Below are 13,284 nucleotides of genomic sequence, written 5' to 3' on the forward strand. Positions count from 1 at the left end.
TTATCCCCAAGAACGCTTAAGGAAAACTGCCTGCATGGACCCAGATCCATGGTGATTCCCCTGCCAGGAGCAGCCTCTCTGCAGCCTGCTGCAGCACCCCATGTGCTTCCCCCTGTGAGGTTCTACAAGATAAGATTGAAGAGCACAGCATGTAGGCTGCGGAAGACTCCCAGAATGCCTCCCTGACACCAGCAGGATAATGTCTCCCTGACACCTGCAAGATAACAAGAAGTTCAGAAAAAGGTCTCATTATAATGCTAAAAATCACCCCCACCCCGCCCAGGGCAGAGCAAAGTATGTTAATGAAACATACATGTATGTAAATGAGACACATGGCTAAAACAGGTATAGAGACATGCTCAGGAGAGAATGTCTTATGTCAGTAGGGGGTTAGGGGGGGTTAGGGGGCTAAAAATAACCTTGTGTCAGGGGTGGGGGATAGGAAAAGAGCAGCCCCACGGCTGGGGCCAGTGGCTGGGCTTTCCAAACCCCAGGGCTATTCTGGGAACTGTACAGAAGTTCAGTTAGATCAGGTGGCCATTTTTAACCCAATCTATCCTCCCCCTAGCATCCCCAAACATCTGTTCCTAGCCTGTCTGCCCGGCAGAGTCCCACCTTCTGGTTACCGTGTGGTAACACCTATTCCCAGCTCACTGTCCACACAACCCCACCAAAAGGCAAGGTACCCAAACCTGACCGTAAAGCCCAAGCCAAACAGACTCGTGAAGCTACAAGGCTTCACCCTCCTCTCTCTCTGCTGTGTTCAGGAGGAGAAAGGCAACAAGAGTCAGGAGAACGCAGAACATCATTTATTATTGAACATATACAAATTCAGGAGCTTGCTTTTAAATGGAGCGGGGCCTTAGGCACCCAAAACAGAGCAATGAAGTGATATAGGGAAGGGTATGCCCATGGTTTTCCTCTTCTTGCAATATGCTGCCCCAAGGGCTTTTAGAAATAGCCTCTGCAACCTGAGTGGCCACATCTTGGACCTCCTGGGAGGTGTCCTGTCCCAGAGTTTGCAGAGCTGGATGGAGAGAGGGAGACATTAGTGAACAGACACTTCCACCTCCGGGGAACACTGGTCACACATGCTGGCAGCGCCAGAGCAAGGCCATCCCTGGGGAACAGGGCTCTGGTGTGATGTGCGGGTCGGCAGTGCACAATGGATGCAGTGTTTCTCCCATCATCTCATCACCAGCATCTCGAACAGCCCCAGACTTGTGGTCTCTCTGGGTCCCAAGCTACAGAAACTTTCCCACACAGACATGGCTGTGGCTGCTCCATTGGGATCTTCCTGTATTCCCAGCCCAGGAGAGATGCTGATTCTGGTGGGCACTGAGCAGCTTTGCTGCCCATGGAGGAAGGCTGAGATTCTCAACAGCTTCCACTGACAAGATTCTCCTGCCTTTGCCACCAGAAGCCTTCCCAAGAGCTGCCATTGCCAAGGGGATGTGACTGGGCACTCAGACCTGGTGTGGAACAGGCCTGGTTCATGTTGGTCTGCACCTGATGAAGGAACCTGACAGACAGGCTGCCCAGGGGAGGATTGGCAGTGGCATCCAGTGGCACTGGCTACAACTTTCCCCAACCTGAGGGACCCTAGGAAGCCAAGTGAGGCCGGGGCCTGGGCAGGACAGTCAGGAGGTGCACAGATTCAGCTCCTCCGTGCTGCACCCTGCTGCTCCAGGGGAATGTGAGCTGCCTGCTCGGGGCAAGGCTCTCTTAGGCTATCCTCAGGGCAGAGCGGATGAACTGGGCTCCAAAGCACAGGGAGGGGTCGGTCCCTGCAGCTTTTCAGCTCCTTCTGGGCTCCGGGAGAGAAGTGCAGGGGCTGGATTTCTTACTTACAGCTCAGCAGGCGTGCAACCTTTATCTTTCCGGCACTCCTGGGGGCAGCATACTCCAGAAGGATACCTAAACACACAACAGGGAGAACAGATCAGCTCCCGTGGTCAGGACACAAGGAAAACTCAGTCCAGGGGAAGGTTTTTGGCTCCCCTGTGCTGTGTTTGCCATCACAGGTGGGTTGTGGCCAACAGGTTCACTGTTGGGTCTCATTATCTAAGTAAAGGGCTGGAAGCCAGGAAGAAAAGGGCAGTCTACGCACAAGCTGCTCCCAACAGCTCTAGTAATCCACAGAAACCTGCCTCTTTCCCTGGGCTGCACTGGGGGTGGAAAGGGCACCAGGAGCCTCTCAGCACCCTGAGCACAGGGGCAGGCCGAGCAAGGACCCAGCCTTCCCTGACAAGCTGGGTTGGACATGCAGGCGGACACAGCCTCCTTCCCAGGAGGAAGAGAAGCCCAAGGAGTTTCAAGATGGGCTCAATACGGGCGTGTGGGGATCTCTCTGACAGGACTGCTCCCAGGACCAGGTCCCTGCACTCAGTGGCCCAGGAGGCCCGTGCCCCTTCCCAATTGCCTTCCTCATGAAGAGGTGCTAAGCAATAGTAAGCTGTGCTGGATGACCATGTCCCTGACACGTCTCCATCGCTCAGAACTACTGAATCACAGCACAGGGCTTGTCTGCCACAGCCCCCAGCCTTACTGTCCGGTTGAATCCCTCTCAACACCAGCCTTGCAACACTGGGAGCATCATCCTTTCCAAATCCTTTCAGGGGAACCTTAGGCACGGGCTGACTAACAGCCTGATCCTGCTCACCAACAGCATTACCTTTCCTCTTGGGGGTGAAAGGGAGAATGAAAAGGGACCAGGCATCCTCTCTCACCTGTAAATTGGATGGCTGCCATCTGAATTTCTGGCCACGGGCTTGAGTAGTGTCCCTGGGCTGCCTGGCAGAGACCCTCCAAAAGAGCAGGTTTTTCTCTGGCCTGGAGAGAGCCAAGGACACGTGAGCTCCCTCCGGTGAGAAGTGCTCTCACACCACATGCTGGGACTGATCAGGAGGAAAGGGAGCACCAAGGGACTAGAAGGAGCAATCTTAGTTTGTCCCGTGCCTCCAGGTCCTAGACCCGACCCCTGCAGTTATTTCCACTGTGCCCCAGTTCCCTCCCCGCATCCTATGAGCCCTGACCTCAGTCACCTCCTGCCACTCACAAACTCACTCACCAAATGCCTGCAGACATCCCTCAGCAGCTGTTCCTGCTTCCCCTGCTCTGACCCCTGGGTATGGAAGGCCAGGGCTGCCTGGACCCTCCTTAAGCCCAGGTAAGGGCAGCACAGGCCCAGCGTTGTTCTGCACTCCTGAAAAACACGGGCACATCAGGTCTGTACTCCCTGCTGACTGCTGAGCTGAGGCCAAGGCTTGCCTCTTGACCCAGGACTGCACCCAGGCCAGGAACAGGATGGCGTGGCCAGGAGGTGACTGGCACTAGGCATAAAGGAGTGGCTGCGAGCAAAAGGAGGACTTCTCCTGCCTTTCACATGGCACCTGCAGGCAGCAGCCGTCTCCCCCTCAGTAAAGCCAGGCAGGGAGATTTCCTGCATGCACAGGGGGGTCAGGTGTGCAAGCTGCCCTGGACCTGGGAGGCAGCCCTGAGCTCAAGGAGGTGCCTGCATGAAGCCGCCTCAGCGGGGAGGGGAGGGGAGAGGAGGAGAGGGGAGGGGATGGTCACCACTGGACACAGGAAGGGCAGAGTGCCCCTGGGCCTGGACTGAGGAGACCTGGCGGGACTAAGGAAATCAGTGTCACCGGTTCTTACCTTGGCCACCTGCGGGTTGGGGTCCTCCAGGTGAAGCAGGAGTGTTCCCAGGCTCTGCCTCACCTGGTTTTTATAAAAGGCTTGCCTTCTTTTCATGCAGCCTGCCAGGGCGCCGAAGAGGGAGAAAGCCACGGCGTGAAGACCGTCGTTGTCCTGTGGCCGAGAAACCCCCGTGTGGTCACAACCAAGCCTCTCTCTCATGGGCCTGGCACAGCTCCTGCCAGGAGCCTTTGGCTTCCAGCCTGCCAGGTGGTGTGCCAGGAGGTGGGCTCTGGCAAGTCCTGCTCCAGGCGGGCTGCCTGGGAGCCAGGGCACTCAGCAGAGCTCGGGGAGCAGCAGCGAGCCTCGTTCCTTGAACATGCGGGCACTGGGGGCTCCGATCCTGAATCCCAGCAAAACCACACCCCCCACCCCTGTGGTCGCTTGTCTCTGCCCAGCTCTGCTTCCGACTCAGGAGAAGTAACACAGCAGAAAAGAGCCCCAGAGCCCTACAGAGCCCCGTGACCCCAGCCGCAGCCTCGTCCCGTCTGCTGAGCGTCCCTCCCTGTCTACAAGGGCCCATCTGTCATCCCGTTCTCTTCACTTGCTTTTCCTCCTGAAAACTCATGTCTTCCACAGAATTGAACATCTTCCAGTTTGGGCTGGATCAAGGGGCAGCAAGTGCATCTCCCACCTCTGAAACGGCCCCGAATGAAGAGCACTGGAATGGGGGTGGGGAGCGCTGCTCACTCACATGGTTAAAAAAGGGCCTGATGTGCATAGCTGCATCCTCAACCAGGGGCCCCGCATCCGTCCCCAGATGTTTAAAGACGCGGGTGAGTGCCCGCGTGCCCTCCTCCCTGATCTCAGGCCTGGCAGGAACAAATGATGCCTGGAACAGGGTCTCCACGACGGCCTTCTGGTGGGTTTTTAGCTGTAAAAACAGAAGACACGACACACTGATCAGTTCTTATGCCCCTCACCTCTGGGCTTTCCCATTCACAGAGCGCTTGGCACCTCATCTGACCATGACCCCATGGCTCCGTTCCCCTGTGCCTGTGAGACACAAGGCACCCGCTTCTAAACCAAAATTACACTTGTCACACCCAACTGTCTCCAGACACACCACAAGGGGTAAGACAGCAAAACTGCATACACTTCCAGGCCTTGCGCACCCTTTCGGCCCTGCCTCATTGTTTGGTCTCTACAGCCGAGCTGCGTTCTAGAGATTGCAGAGTGATTCCAACCTCACCTGCTCAGGGGCACCGTACACGATGTTGCCTAGTCCTCTGGCTGCCATTTGTTGGACAAGGTTATTTGTGTCCCTGGCTTGCTGCTGAAGTAAAGAAAGGACTGCCTTCAGGAGCTTTTGATCTTCAAGGACTGGGTCACACATAAGCTAAAAGAAATCAATGTGTCCGTGAGATCCAGCACAGTCATTCTCAACAGCCCAGCCCTGCAGCAGAAAAGTAACCCATGCCAGAGCACAATCCCGCAGACCACCGCGAGGAAGAGCCTCAGCACACGGTGCACTCCTGTTGGACATGGGGAGGTTTGTCTGCTTAGAGCCAGGCAAATCATGAAAGCAGGGGTGTAGTCTAAGCAGGAGAGATGATGCCGATGCAAGTCGATTGGGACATTGCTTGCTTTAGAGCAGTGTCTACCTGGGATGCTGGGTGGCTATAGAAGATGCAGGAGCTAGGACCAAACTCAGAGCTGCTGGCTAGGATGAAGGCTCAGTAGGGGCAGGTCTGTAAGGCAGTCCTTGTCTACCTCTCCTTCACATACAGCAGAAGTGGCGATGCAGGGGCCAGGACAGAAGAGAAACCTCTCAACCATATCCAGTGATCCTCCCTCCTAGGAAGGGGACCAGGGGACTCCCCAGGGAAAGAGCACAGCAAACAGCCACCTTTCCATCAAACTGCTTATTCTCTCTGGGGCCTTACCTGGCTGATGAAGGCCGTACCAGTCACACGGAGATTTTCCGTTGGGGAACTGGCCCACTTCAAGACCTGCCCTATAAATTGGGGCGTTATTACTCCCAGTGGGAGAAGAGTCCTGCAAGAGAAAACCACTAGTTCTGGGACTGGCTGGGCACTGCCAGCACTCATTTGCTCTGAGGCGGCAGCTCTCATCGCTTGGAGCACGAGCTCTAGGTCTCCAGCCCCACACAACCCTGCATGTTCAGCACAGAAAGTTCCCCTCCACCACTCGTCCCGCTGCCTAGAGCACAGATGCAATCCAGCCTGCCTCTCCTACCTGGCCAGCTGGCACACCCCCTCGTGGTGTGTCTGAGGGCTCTCAAGTAGTGGCCAGGTTCCTGCTTTGGAAAGGTCTGCAGCCACTCTCTCCCCCAGGCCCTTTGATATAGTGCAGGCCAGGGTCTCCATAGAAAGCCTGGGGAGAGAGAAGATTTACAGATTTACAGACCCTAACGAGATGCTGCGTCCAGAGCAGAACCAAAACGCCCTGTCACTCGGGGGCCCGTTACTTAGACATTTGCTGCGCAAGGCAGGCAGCTCAGATCAGACTGATGCTGCCATTTTTTCTCACGCCTTGCAATCCCGACAGGGACAGGGAGGGCAGGGCCTTGCACTAATCAGTGCTGGAAGCCAGATGGGACGTGTGGAGGCTCTCCCAAGCCAAATGCACTGCGGAAAGAACTGGGCAGCCATTTTTCTCTCCCTACAAGGACAAAGGCCACATGTAGAGCATGGGAGCATGCAGAAGTCACATGCCCAGGTCCCAAGCACCGGGAGCCCAGCGTGTGCTGGTCACTAATGGAGGTTGTGAAGTCCCTGGGCTAAAACTGCCAGTCCTGTCACAGAGGGCTCAGACTGGAGGAACAAATAGGCCCTCCCAGCCTCAACATTTCACACTCTGTGCTTCTCAGACAACCCCAGATACTTTCAGCTGCCAGGACCAAGGCAGCTCAGCACAGCCCTTAGCAAGGACAAGAACACCTTGCAGGCAGCTAGACTGAAGTGAGGCCAAACCTGTGAAACCAGGTGCAGCCTACTCCTTACCTGCAAGGGTTGCCCACTGTGCACACCTGCCCCTTTTGCAGCTGCCTCCGCCGGATGCTTGCTGTGGGCATCGGCATGTCCTGCCCCACGGTGTGGCCAACTTGCTCTAGAAGAGCACACAGGAGCTCGGGGAGTAGCTCCCTCAGGACTGAGCTGGAGTGCATGGTAGTCAGCATCTCCAGAGATGCACATGTTGCCTGAAGGGATAGAGAAGACCAGAGTCAGCCTGGGGAAGACACCTGGAAATCCATAACTCCAAGTCTAAAGGTCTCTCCCTCACATCCAGGAGAGCTCAGAACAGCTCTGGCAGCAGCTCCCTTCCCAGTCACATCCCCACGCTCCCAGTCACATCCCTTCCCAGTCACTCCCTTCCCAGTCACATCCCTGCACTTCTGCCTGGGAAGTGCAGAGGCACCAGCAGCCTGAACGCAGAGCTGCAAAGCAGAAGGAGCTTCTCGGTTACACAAGTTCCCAGTTCCAAAGTCTCATGGAGTCAGTCAGCCACGCAGCATGAAGCTGCTGTGTTTCTGCTGCTGATGGAAGAGCGGGGGCGACCCAGGGGACAGGACAGCAAGGGAGAAAAGCTTGCCCCACGACCTGGCATCCTACCTCAAGCTCTTGAGAACCAGGACTCTAGCCCTCAAGGGGGAATGGACAGAGCTGGGCTTGGGCTGTCACTTACTGCGAGAGGTCCCAGGGCTGCAGTGCCCTCAGATGGGCTACCCTCTGTGCCAGCTGGATAGTGGATCTTCTCCAGAAGCAAACGGAGTATATGGAGGGTGGAGACATCATCCCTCCCCAAGGCCCTCCAGAGCTCAGAGGTGTCACTGAAATTGAACACAAATTACATATGAGCTGCAGATGCTCCTGTGGTGTTATGAAGCAATAGGACACTGAAGCAAAGGCCAAGGGCTCTCCTGGCCTAGGACGGGGTTGGGGCACAGTCATGTCATCTGCCAATGCCGTTAGGCACGAGCCTGGTATTTCCTACCCAAACACAGTTGGACATTAACTCTTACCAAGTCACCCAAAGGATCTGCAGCTGACTTGAAACTCTATGGGCTTTGCCAGGCTATGGGATGTGTGCGCGCCACCAGGCACAAGAGGTAGGGAGTGGCAAGTACCTGTCCATTGGCAGAGGCTTGGCAAGGAGGCTGGTGATCACTGCCTCTAGGTGAAACATGGCAAGAATGCCAACGCCTTCTAACAGGAAGCCTCGCATGGACCTCTCCTGCATTGTTGGCATCCGTATAAAGATAGTGGACAGGATGTCTGGCACCTGGAGAGAAAATAGCAAGAACAAGGATCCCTTTCTCATTCAGCCAGCACACTCCAAATCAAGTCCTCCCTCAGTTTGGCAATTTGCTGCCATCTTAGAAATTCCTTGCTTTGAGGGACCAGTGTCCAGACACTGCTGCCTCCGGCTGATCCTAAGAAGTGAGCACGTCCCTATGCCCCTAGTTGGGGTGAAAATGGACACCATGACATGTGGGCAGACACCAACCAGCCTGCACCCCCTCAGCCTTTCCCTCACCCATGTGCACACACCTACAATCTAATTGCATGTCTGCCTGGGACCCATTTCTGCCTGACCTGCTCGCACAAACACCCCAACAAATATCGACACCTGGGGGTGGTTTGAAGAAGCTAATTTTGACCTGCTGTGTGGATGCTCAGCTCAGGACCAACAAGCACCGCCAACGTCAGAACCCCTGTGAGAATCCCTGGGACCGCAAGCAAGATGATTGTAAGTGTAATTTTTCCAGGTGAGACCAGCTTTGCTGGAACTGCACACTGGAGTTCACACTTCTCAGTTCTAACTGCACCTCCCTATTCTGCACATGGCCGGGCCTGCGGGACAGTAGGTCCAGCTGCCCATAGCCAGTCCCATCCAGAACAGGGAGAGGGTGGAGGCTGCAGTATCTCTAGCATACAGTCTTTCCTGCGCCCTGTTCCCAACCCTGCAGAGAGGAGCAGGATGGAAAGAGCATTTCACATAGCCTCTACCAAGGCTGGGAAATGCCTGAGGATACACAACCATCTCTAGGTCCTGCCTTGCTGTGGACCCTTTGCATGGTGTGGCACTGAGGGAAGTGTGCATCTGTTCCTCATGCCTAAGCATGGTGTTCCAGCCCAGCCACAGCCGGGTGCCTCAGGCTCCTTGTTGCCCTCTCCTGCTGTATTTGCCCCACAGTCTATGTTTCCAAACCTGCTGGGGCTGAAAGCTCTTCTCAATAATCTAGGTCACTGTGTTCTCTCTCTTGGATGCGGCTGATCTGCTCTTCCCCCCCACATCTCTGGCTAGCAAGGGAAATGGAACTTGCTTCATGTCCAGGGATCAACACTAAGATTGCTGTCCGCTCCACATGAAAGCAGTGTTTGAAAAGCATAAGGCAAATGTAGAAAGCCTCCTCAGCTTCAATTTTACCTCATTCAGAAGGGCATCTCCATTCTCCCTCAGGACTGCACAGAACCAGTGGCCTGCTGCTGTGGCACACGTGGGGCTGGCAGAAAGCATGCCATCCATTATTGTCCCCACCAAATCAAGGGCCTGGGTGGAGGGCAAGAATTTGCCAGTGACCTGGAGACAAATAGAAAGAAGGGAAATTGCACTGAACCCCAGAATTCAAGACTGATATTAAAGAGTGGTGCCGTGTATAAGCTTGGGCCTTACGGCAACATGGTGCATGTGCAAGAGGTGAATCCTGGGTTTGAACGTTCCACCGTTCTTCAACGGAGAGAGCATCAATTGACAACACAACACAAACACAGCCAAGCTGCACCTCAGGATAAGTTAAAATGGGCACATGAGGAGACCAAGTCCTGGCTGAGGCTCTCACTTGGATGCTGTACTGACAAAGGTTTGTTCTTCTGTGCAAGGACAGAACTATCTACCAGACTTTCTAATCTTGCTCTGACTTATTTTTTCTACATGGACATGGGCAAACAGTGGGTGAACCATATGTGTCCCAAATGCCTCCCCCATGCATGCCAAAGAAAGAGATAAACCACGTGTGAGCAAAAGACCGGACAATGAAGGACACCCAGCTCCCAGAGTCTCCACACCAGCTTCTTGAGCCACTGACCTTCGCCATTTGGCAGGATGATGTCAGCACAGCCTCAGGGCTGGCAGCTTTGAGCTCCTCCCGGAGACCTCTCAGCTCCCCCTCTGCTGCATCCATTGTCCTGGACTGGCCTGGAATGAAAATAAGGAGGAAAAAGTGCTGTAATGATGTCTGAAACAGAACCGTGGCTCCATGGAGGAACCATGTGCGGTGTCATGGGCAGTGTGGTCCAAGGATGATGTTTGAGGTCTGAGTGACTTCAGTGGGGTCAGAGGTGTAGCGGGATCAGAGCTGCTACAATCCTCTCCCCATTTCTGCTAGGCAGGCTTCTTTTCACACTTCCCAAAAGAGGGTCAGGCCCTTCACACCACGCACTTCTTCTCTCCTAGGAGGAGATCTTCCAAGGGCCAGTCGTGGCCCTTTTGAGGTGCTTTTCAGGTGTCGTTAGACTAGCAGTGAATGGACAGAGCAGACGAGTAGGCATTACCAGAGGGAGAAGAGGGGCAGAGTCACTTGCACCTACTCAGAGTGCCCTTACCTTGTAGCTGCAGAAGGCAGAAAATGCAGTCGGCGGCCCACAGGCGGGATGCAGCAAGACAGCTGCAAGTGTATGGTGTCAGCAGCCCCAGCAGGGACCCAAACTGCTCCAAAGGCTCTTGTAGCTGAGAAAAAAGGAACAAGAAATGAATGACGTGTGCCTGTGTCTGGCTAGAGTGATATTCAGATGTATGATCCGGAAGGTGAAAACAGCAATGCATCCCTGTGGGGCCCTGTCTGCTAGGGGAGCTTTCTACATCTCAGGGTGAGGCTGCCAGGAGGACATCAAGGCAAGAGTTAGACCATACTTACTCTGCAATAGACTGTCTCCTGATAGGCAACAAGGAGCTGGGAGCTGGCCTGCAAGGCCCTCTCTCTCTCCCACTCCTTGTCAGAGAAGATCCACGGCTCAAGCAGCTGTTGGGAGAGCAAACTACTGTCAGAGGAACCTTGACAACAGCTCAGAGGACCCATTTCAACAGCACACATCACCATCACCACTGAAATCCCTCCAAGCAATCTGCTTCTTTTATCAGCTGGATACACCCCAGGCAGACTTGAATTCCCCTGAAGCCAGAGCAGCTGTTGAGTGACCATGGCACAAGAAGATGCAGCTACTAGGGATGTCAACGGGATGCAAGGGAATTACTATGCATTGCCTCAAGGACACCTTGGGAGACTCCCCTCTCATTTGCCCTGCCGAGGGAAACCTTCCTCCCTGTTTTTTGCCCCGCTTCCCCTTCCCCAGGAAGAGAGCTCTGCCTGGTCCTGCTGGCTACTCACATGGAACATTTCCATGAACCAATTCTCAGTGGGGTCTTCTTCAAGGAGGCCCCTCATGAGCTCGCCCAAGGCCTGCATGGACAACTCGTGCAGTGCCTGCAAGCAGGAGATAGAAGAGGGAAGCTCAGGGCCAGCGGGAGCATGCGTCACAAAACCCAGAACCATTCTAGGGAGGCCAGGGGTGACTGCCAGGACCCAGAGCAGGCTGGGGAGCAGGTCCCAGCAGGTGATGCTGTCTAGGTGTACCTGTACTTGGACAGAGTCCTGAGAGGTCTCACCCTCTTCCCTCAGCTGCTGAACAGCTGGAAGAGGCAGCAGGCATTTTAAGCAGTCATCCAGGATGTTTCTGTTCTCATCCTGATTTAGTGAGGATTTCACCTTGCTGGCAGAAGAAAGAGAGGACGAAAAGCCCTGTCACACTGACTGCCAGCCCCAAGGGAAAGTGGGTGCTAAGATATGATCTGAACCTAGAACCCGAAATCCAAACCCCGCTGGACCTGGCAGCTGACAAGCTCCTGGCACTCCCCCCAGCCACTGCTAGCTGTCCCACAACCACCACCACCACCAAGTCTTTCAAGTCCAAATCTCCAAGTGGACCAAACACATTCAAACCCTCTGACCCCAGCTGCAGTGAGAGCAGCCTGTGACCTGAGCCCTGCAGGTGTCTCAGCTCCAGATCTGATGGGAAGAACAACGGAGGATTAAGGAAGGAGCTCATCTCTGACCAGGGCATCCCAGTGCCAAGGGCCAGGGCAGGAATCACCTACCTCAGGTGCTTAATGGCAAGCATGGCCCTGAGGCGAACATGAGAGGCCAAGGAATCCATTGGTTCCTCTTTCATGAAGTCCTGAAAGGCAGAAATGGAGACATGACACACGGGAAATGGATGTGGGAAGCAGAGAGCTTCCCCCCACAAACCCACCAGACTGCCCTCCCAGATGAGCCATAAACAGAGCCAGGGCTGTGCTGGCTACTGCCCCAGGATCCTGCTCAGGTCCAGCAGCAGGGACTCCCGCCTGGGGAAGGTCATTGTGCCTCCTGCAGGTGGGGTCTGGGAAGAGCACAGGCAGAGGTGGGGTCATTGAACATTTACCTTATTGACAAAGTTGATGCCAAGCACCTGGGAAGTGAAATGCAAAACAATCGTCAATGCCTGGACGGCTCCAGACTACAGCTCCCTGCCAGGTCCAAAAAAGGGCTGGGCTGGGGAGTGTTGAGCAGTGCAAGGGCATGAATGCGTGCCCCCCTCCAGCGCAGGACAGGATGTCAGGAGCGTCTATCCCAGCACTCTCCATGCATGGGTCCCTCCCACTGCACATCATCCCAGAAGGATTAACATGGATGCTCATCACAGGCGTGAGTTCAGGGGGAGGATCAGACAGTCAGAGCCTCTCTAGGCACCCAAGTGCAAAGGAAACATCAGTCCCATGGCAGGCCTCTTCCCGACATGGTGCAGTCCCAGGCTCTTACCTGGCAGCTGGTCATGTAATACTGCAGGACCTTCCTGGTGAGATCATGCTCCACGCGGGGGAGCAGCTGTGTTTGGGGGGCATGGACAGCAATTCGGCTGTAGGCCAGTATCAAGGCCCTGTGGGTCCTGGCTCTTTTCCCTTGGTGATAGTCCTGCACAGGGTGACATGACACTCACACCAGGGCTTCCCATGCCTTCTGCCCCACAAGTAGGAGTCACTGCTGACCAAGGAGTTGCCCAGCAGCAATACCGGCTCTCCCTGCCACTCACAGGAGACCCACAGCTCTGACAGCACCATCATCAGTGCTTTGTTTCAGATGCCTCATCTTCTCTGTCCTGCAGCCTGCAGAGAGAGCTGCAGTGCCACTCTGAGCCGTGGAAGTCGGGGCAGGGGCGGGGGAGAGTTTGTGACCCACAGGAACTGGGGCAGCAGATGCATTGTGCCCAGGGCCGCCTCATGTATTTGGCAGTAAGGAGTCCCTGGGCACAATGCATCAGGAAGGCTGCGGCAGGTCTGTCCGTGTGAAGGAGGTGGCTCTGCCTGTTGTGCTTTGCGCAGAAGCTGAAGCTGAAGCTCTCAGCAGGTGTTTGGGGCTGGATGCGGCCTGGACCCAAACACCTGTGAGCGCTGAGGTGCTCAGCTCAGCCATGGTGGCGGCTCCGCTGGGCTGGGTGAGCCCTAGAGAAGAACCTTAGGGCCCATTTTACAGCATTTGGGGCATGTGGCTTATGCACTCGGAGCTGGTACTTTGAGGCTGGG

The 13,284-nt window shown here is 55.2% G+C and overlaps 1 protein-coding gene across 1 annotated transcript; it reads right to left on the reverse strand.

Annotated features, from left to right (window-relative positions):
• Positions 1-803: 803 nt before the first annotated feature.
• Positions 804-11,146, reverse strand: LOC132246586 (maestro heat-like repeat-containing protein family member 2B). The gene is made up of 17 exons (XM_059719906.1): positions 11,054-11,146; positions 10,583-10,687; positions 10,272-10,395; positions 9,755-9,864; positions 9,097-9,249; positions 7,793-7,947; positions 7,351-7,495; positions 6,669-6,865; positions 5,902-6,039; positions 5,589-5,700; positions 4,895-5,041; positions 4,397-4,576; positions 3,664-3,816; positions 3,071-3,205; positions 2,730-2,832; positions 1,852-1,917; positions 804-1,027 (listed from the first exon to the last, which is right to left on the reverse strand). The coding sequence occupies exons 1-17, from the start codon at positions 11,129-11,131 to the stop codon at positions 846-848; spliced, it is 2,283 nt and encodes a 760-aa protein (XP_059575889.1). The 5' UTR covers positions 11,132-11,146; the 3' UTR covers positions 804-845.
• Between the last annotated feature and the right edge of the window lie 2,138 nt (positions 11,147-13,284).

The sequence above is a fragment of the Alligator mississippiensis genome, chromosome 16 (genome assembly GCF_030867095.1).
Source record: "Alligator mississippiensis isolate rAllMis1 chromosome 16, rAllMis1, whole genome shotgun sequence".
NCBI lineage: Eukaryota > Metazoa > Chordata > Crocodylia > Alligatoridae > Alligator > Alligator mississippiensis.

What these genes read in the sequence shown, in the direction of transcription:
- LOC132246586 (XM_059719906.1), bottom strand. Translation starts at nt 11,131, where the DNA reads ATGCAGGCCTTGGGCGAGCTCATGAGGGGCCTCCTTGAAGAAGACCCC. An exon ending in GGTTCATGGAAATGTTCCAT is followed by an intron (nt 10,688 to 11,053) that starts GTGAGTAGCCAG and finishes CTCTCCCAACAG; the next exon opens with CTGCTTGAGCCGTGGATCTT. An exon ending in TGTACGGTGCCCCTGAGCAG is followed by an intron (nt 4,577 to 4,894) that starts GTGAGGTTGGAA and finishes CTGTTTTTACAG; the next exon opens with CTAAAAACCCACCAGAAGGC.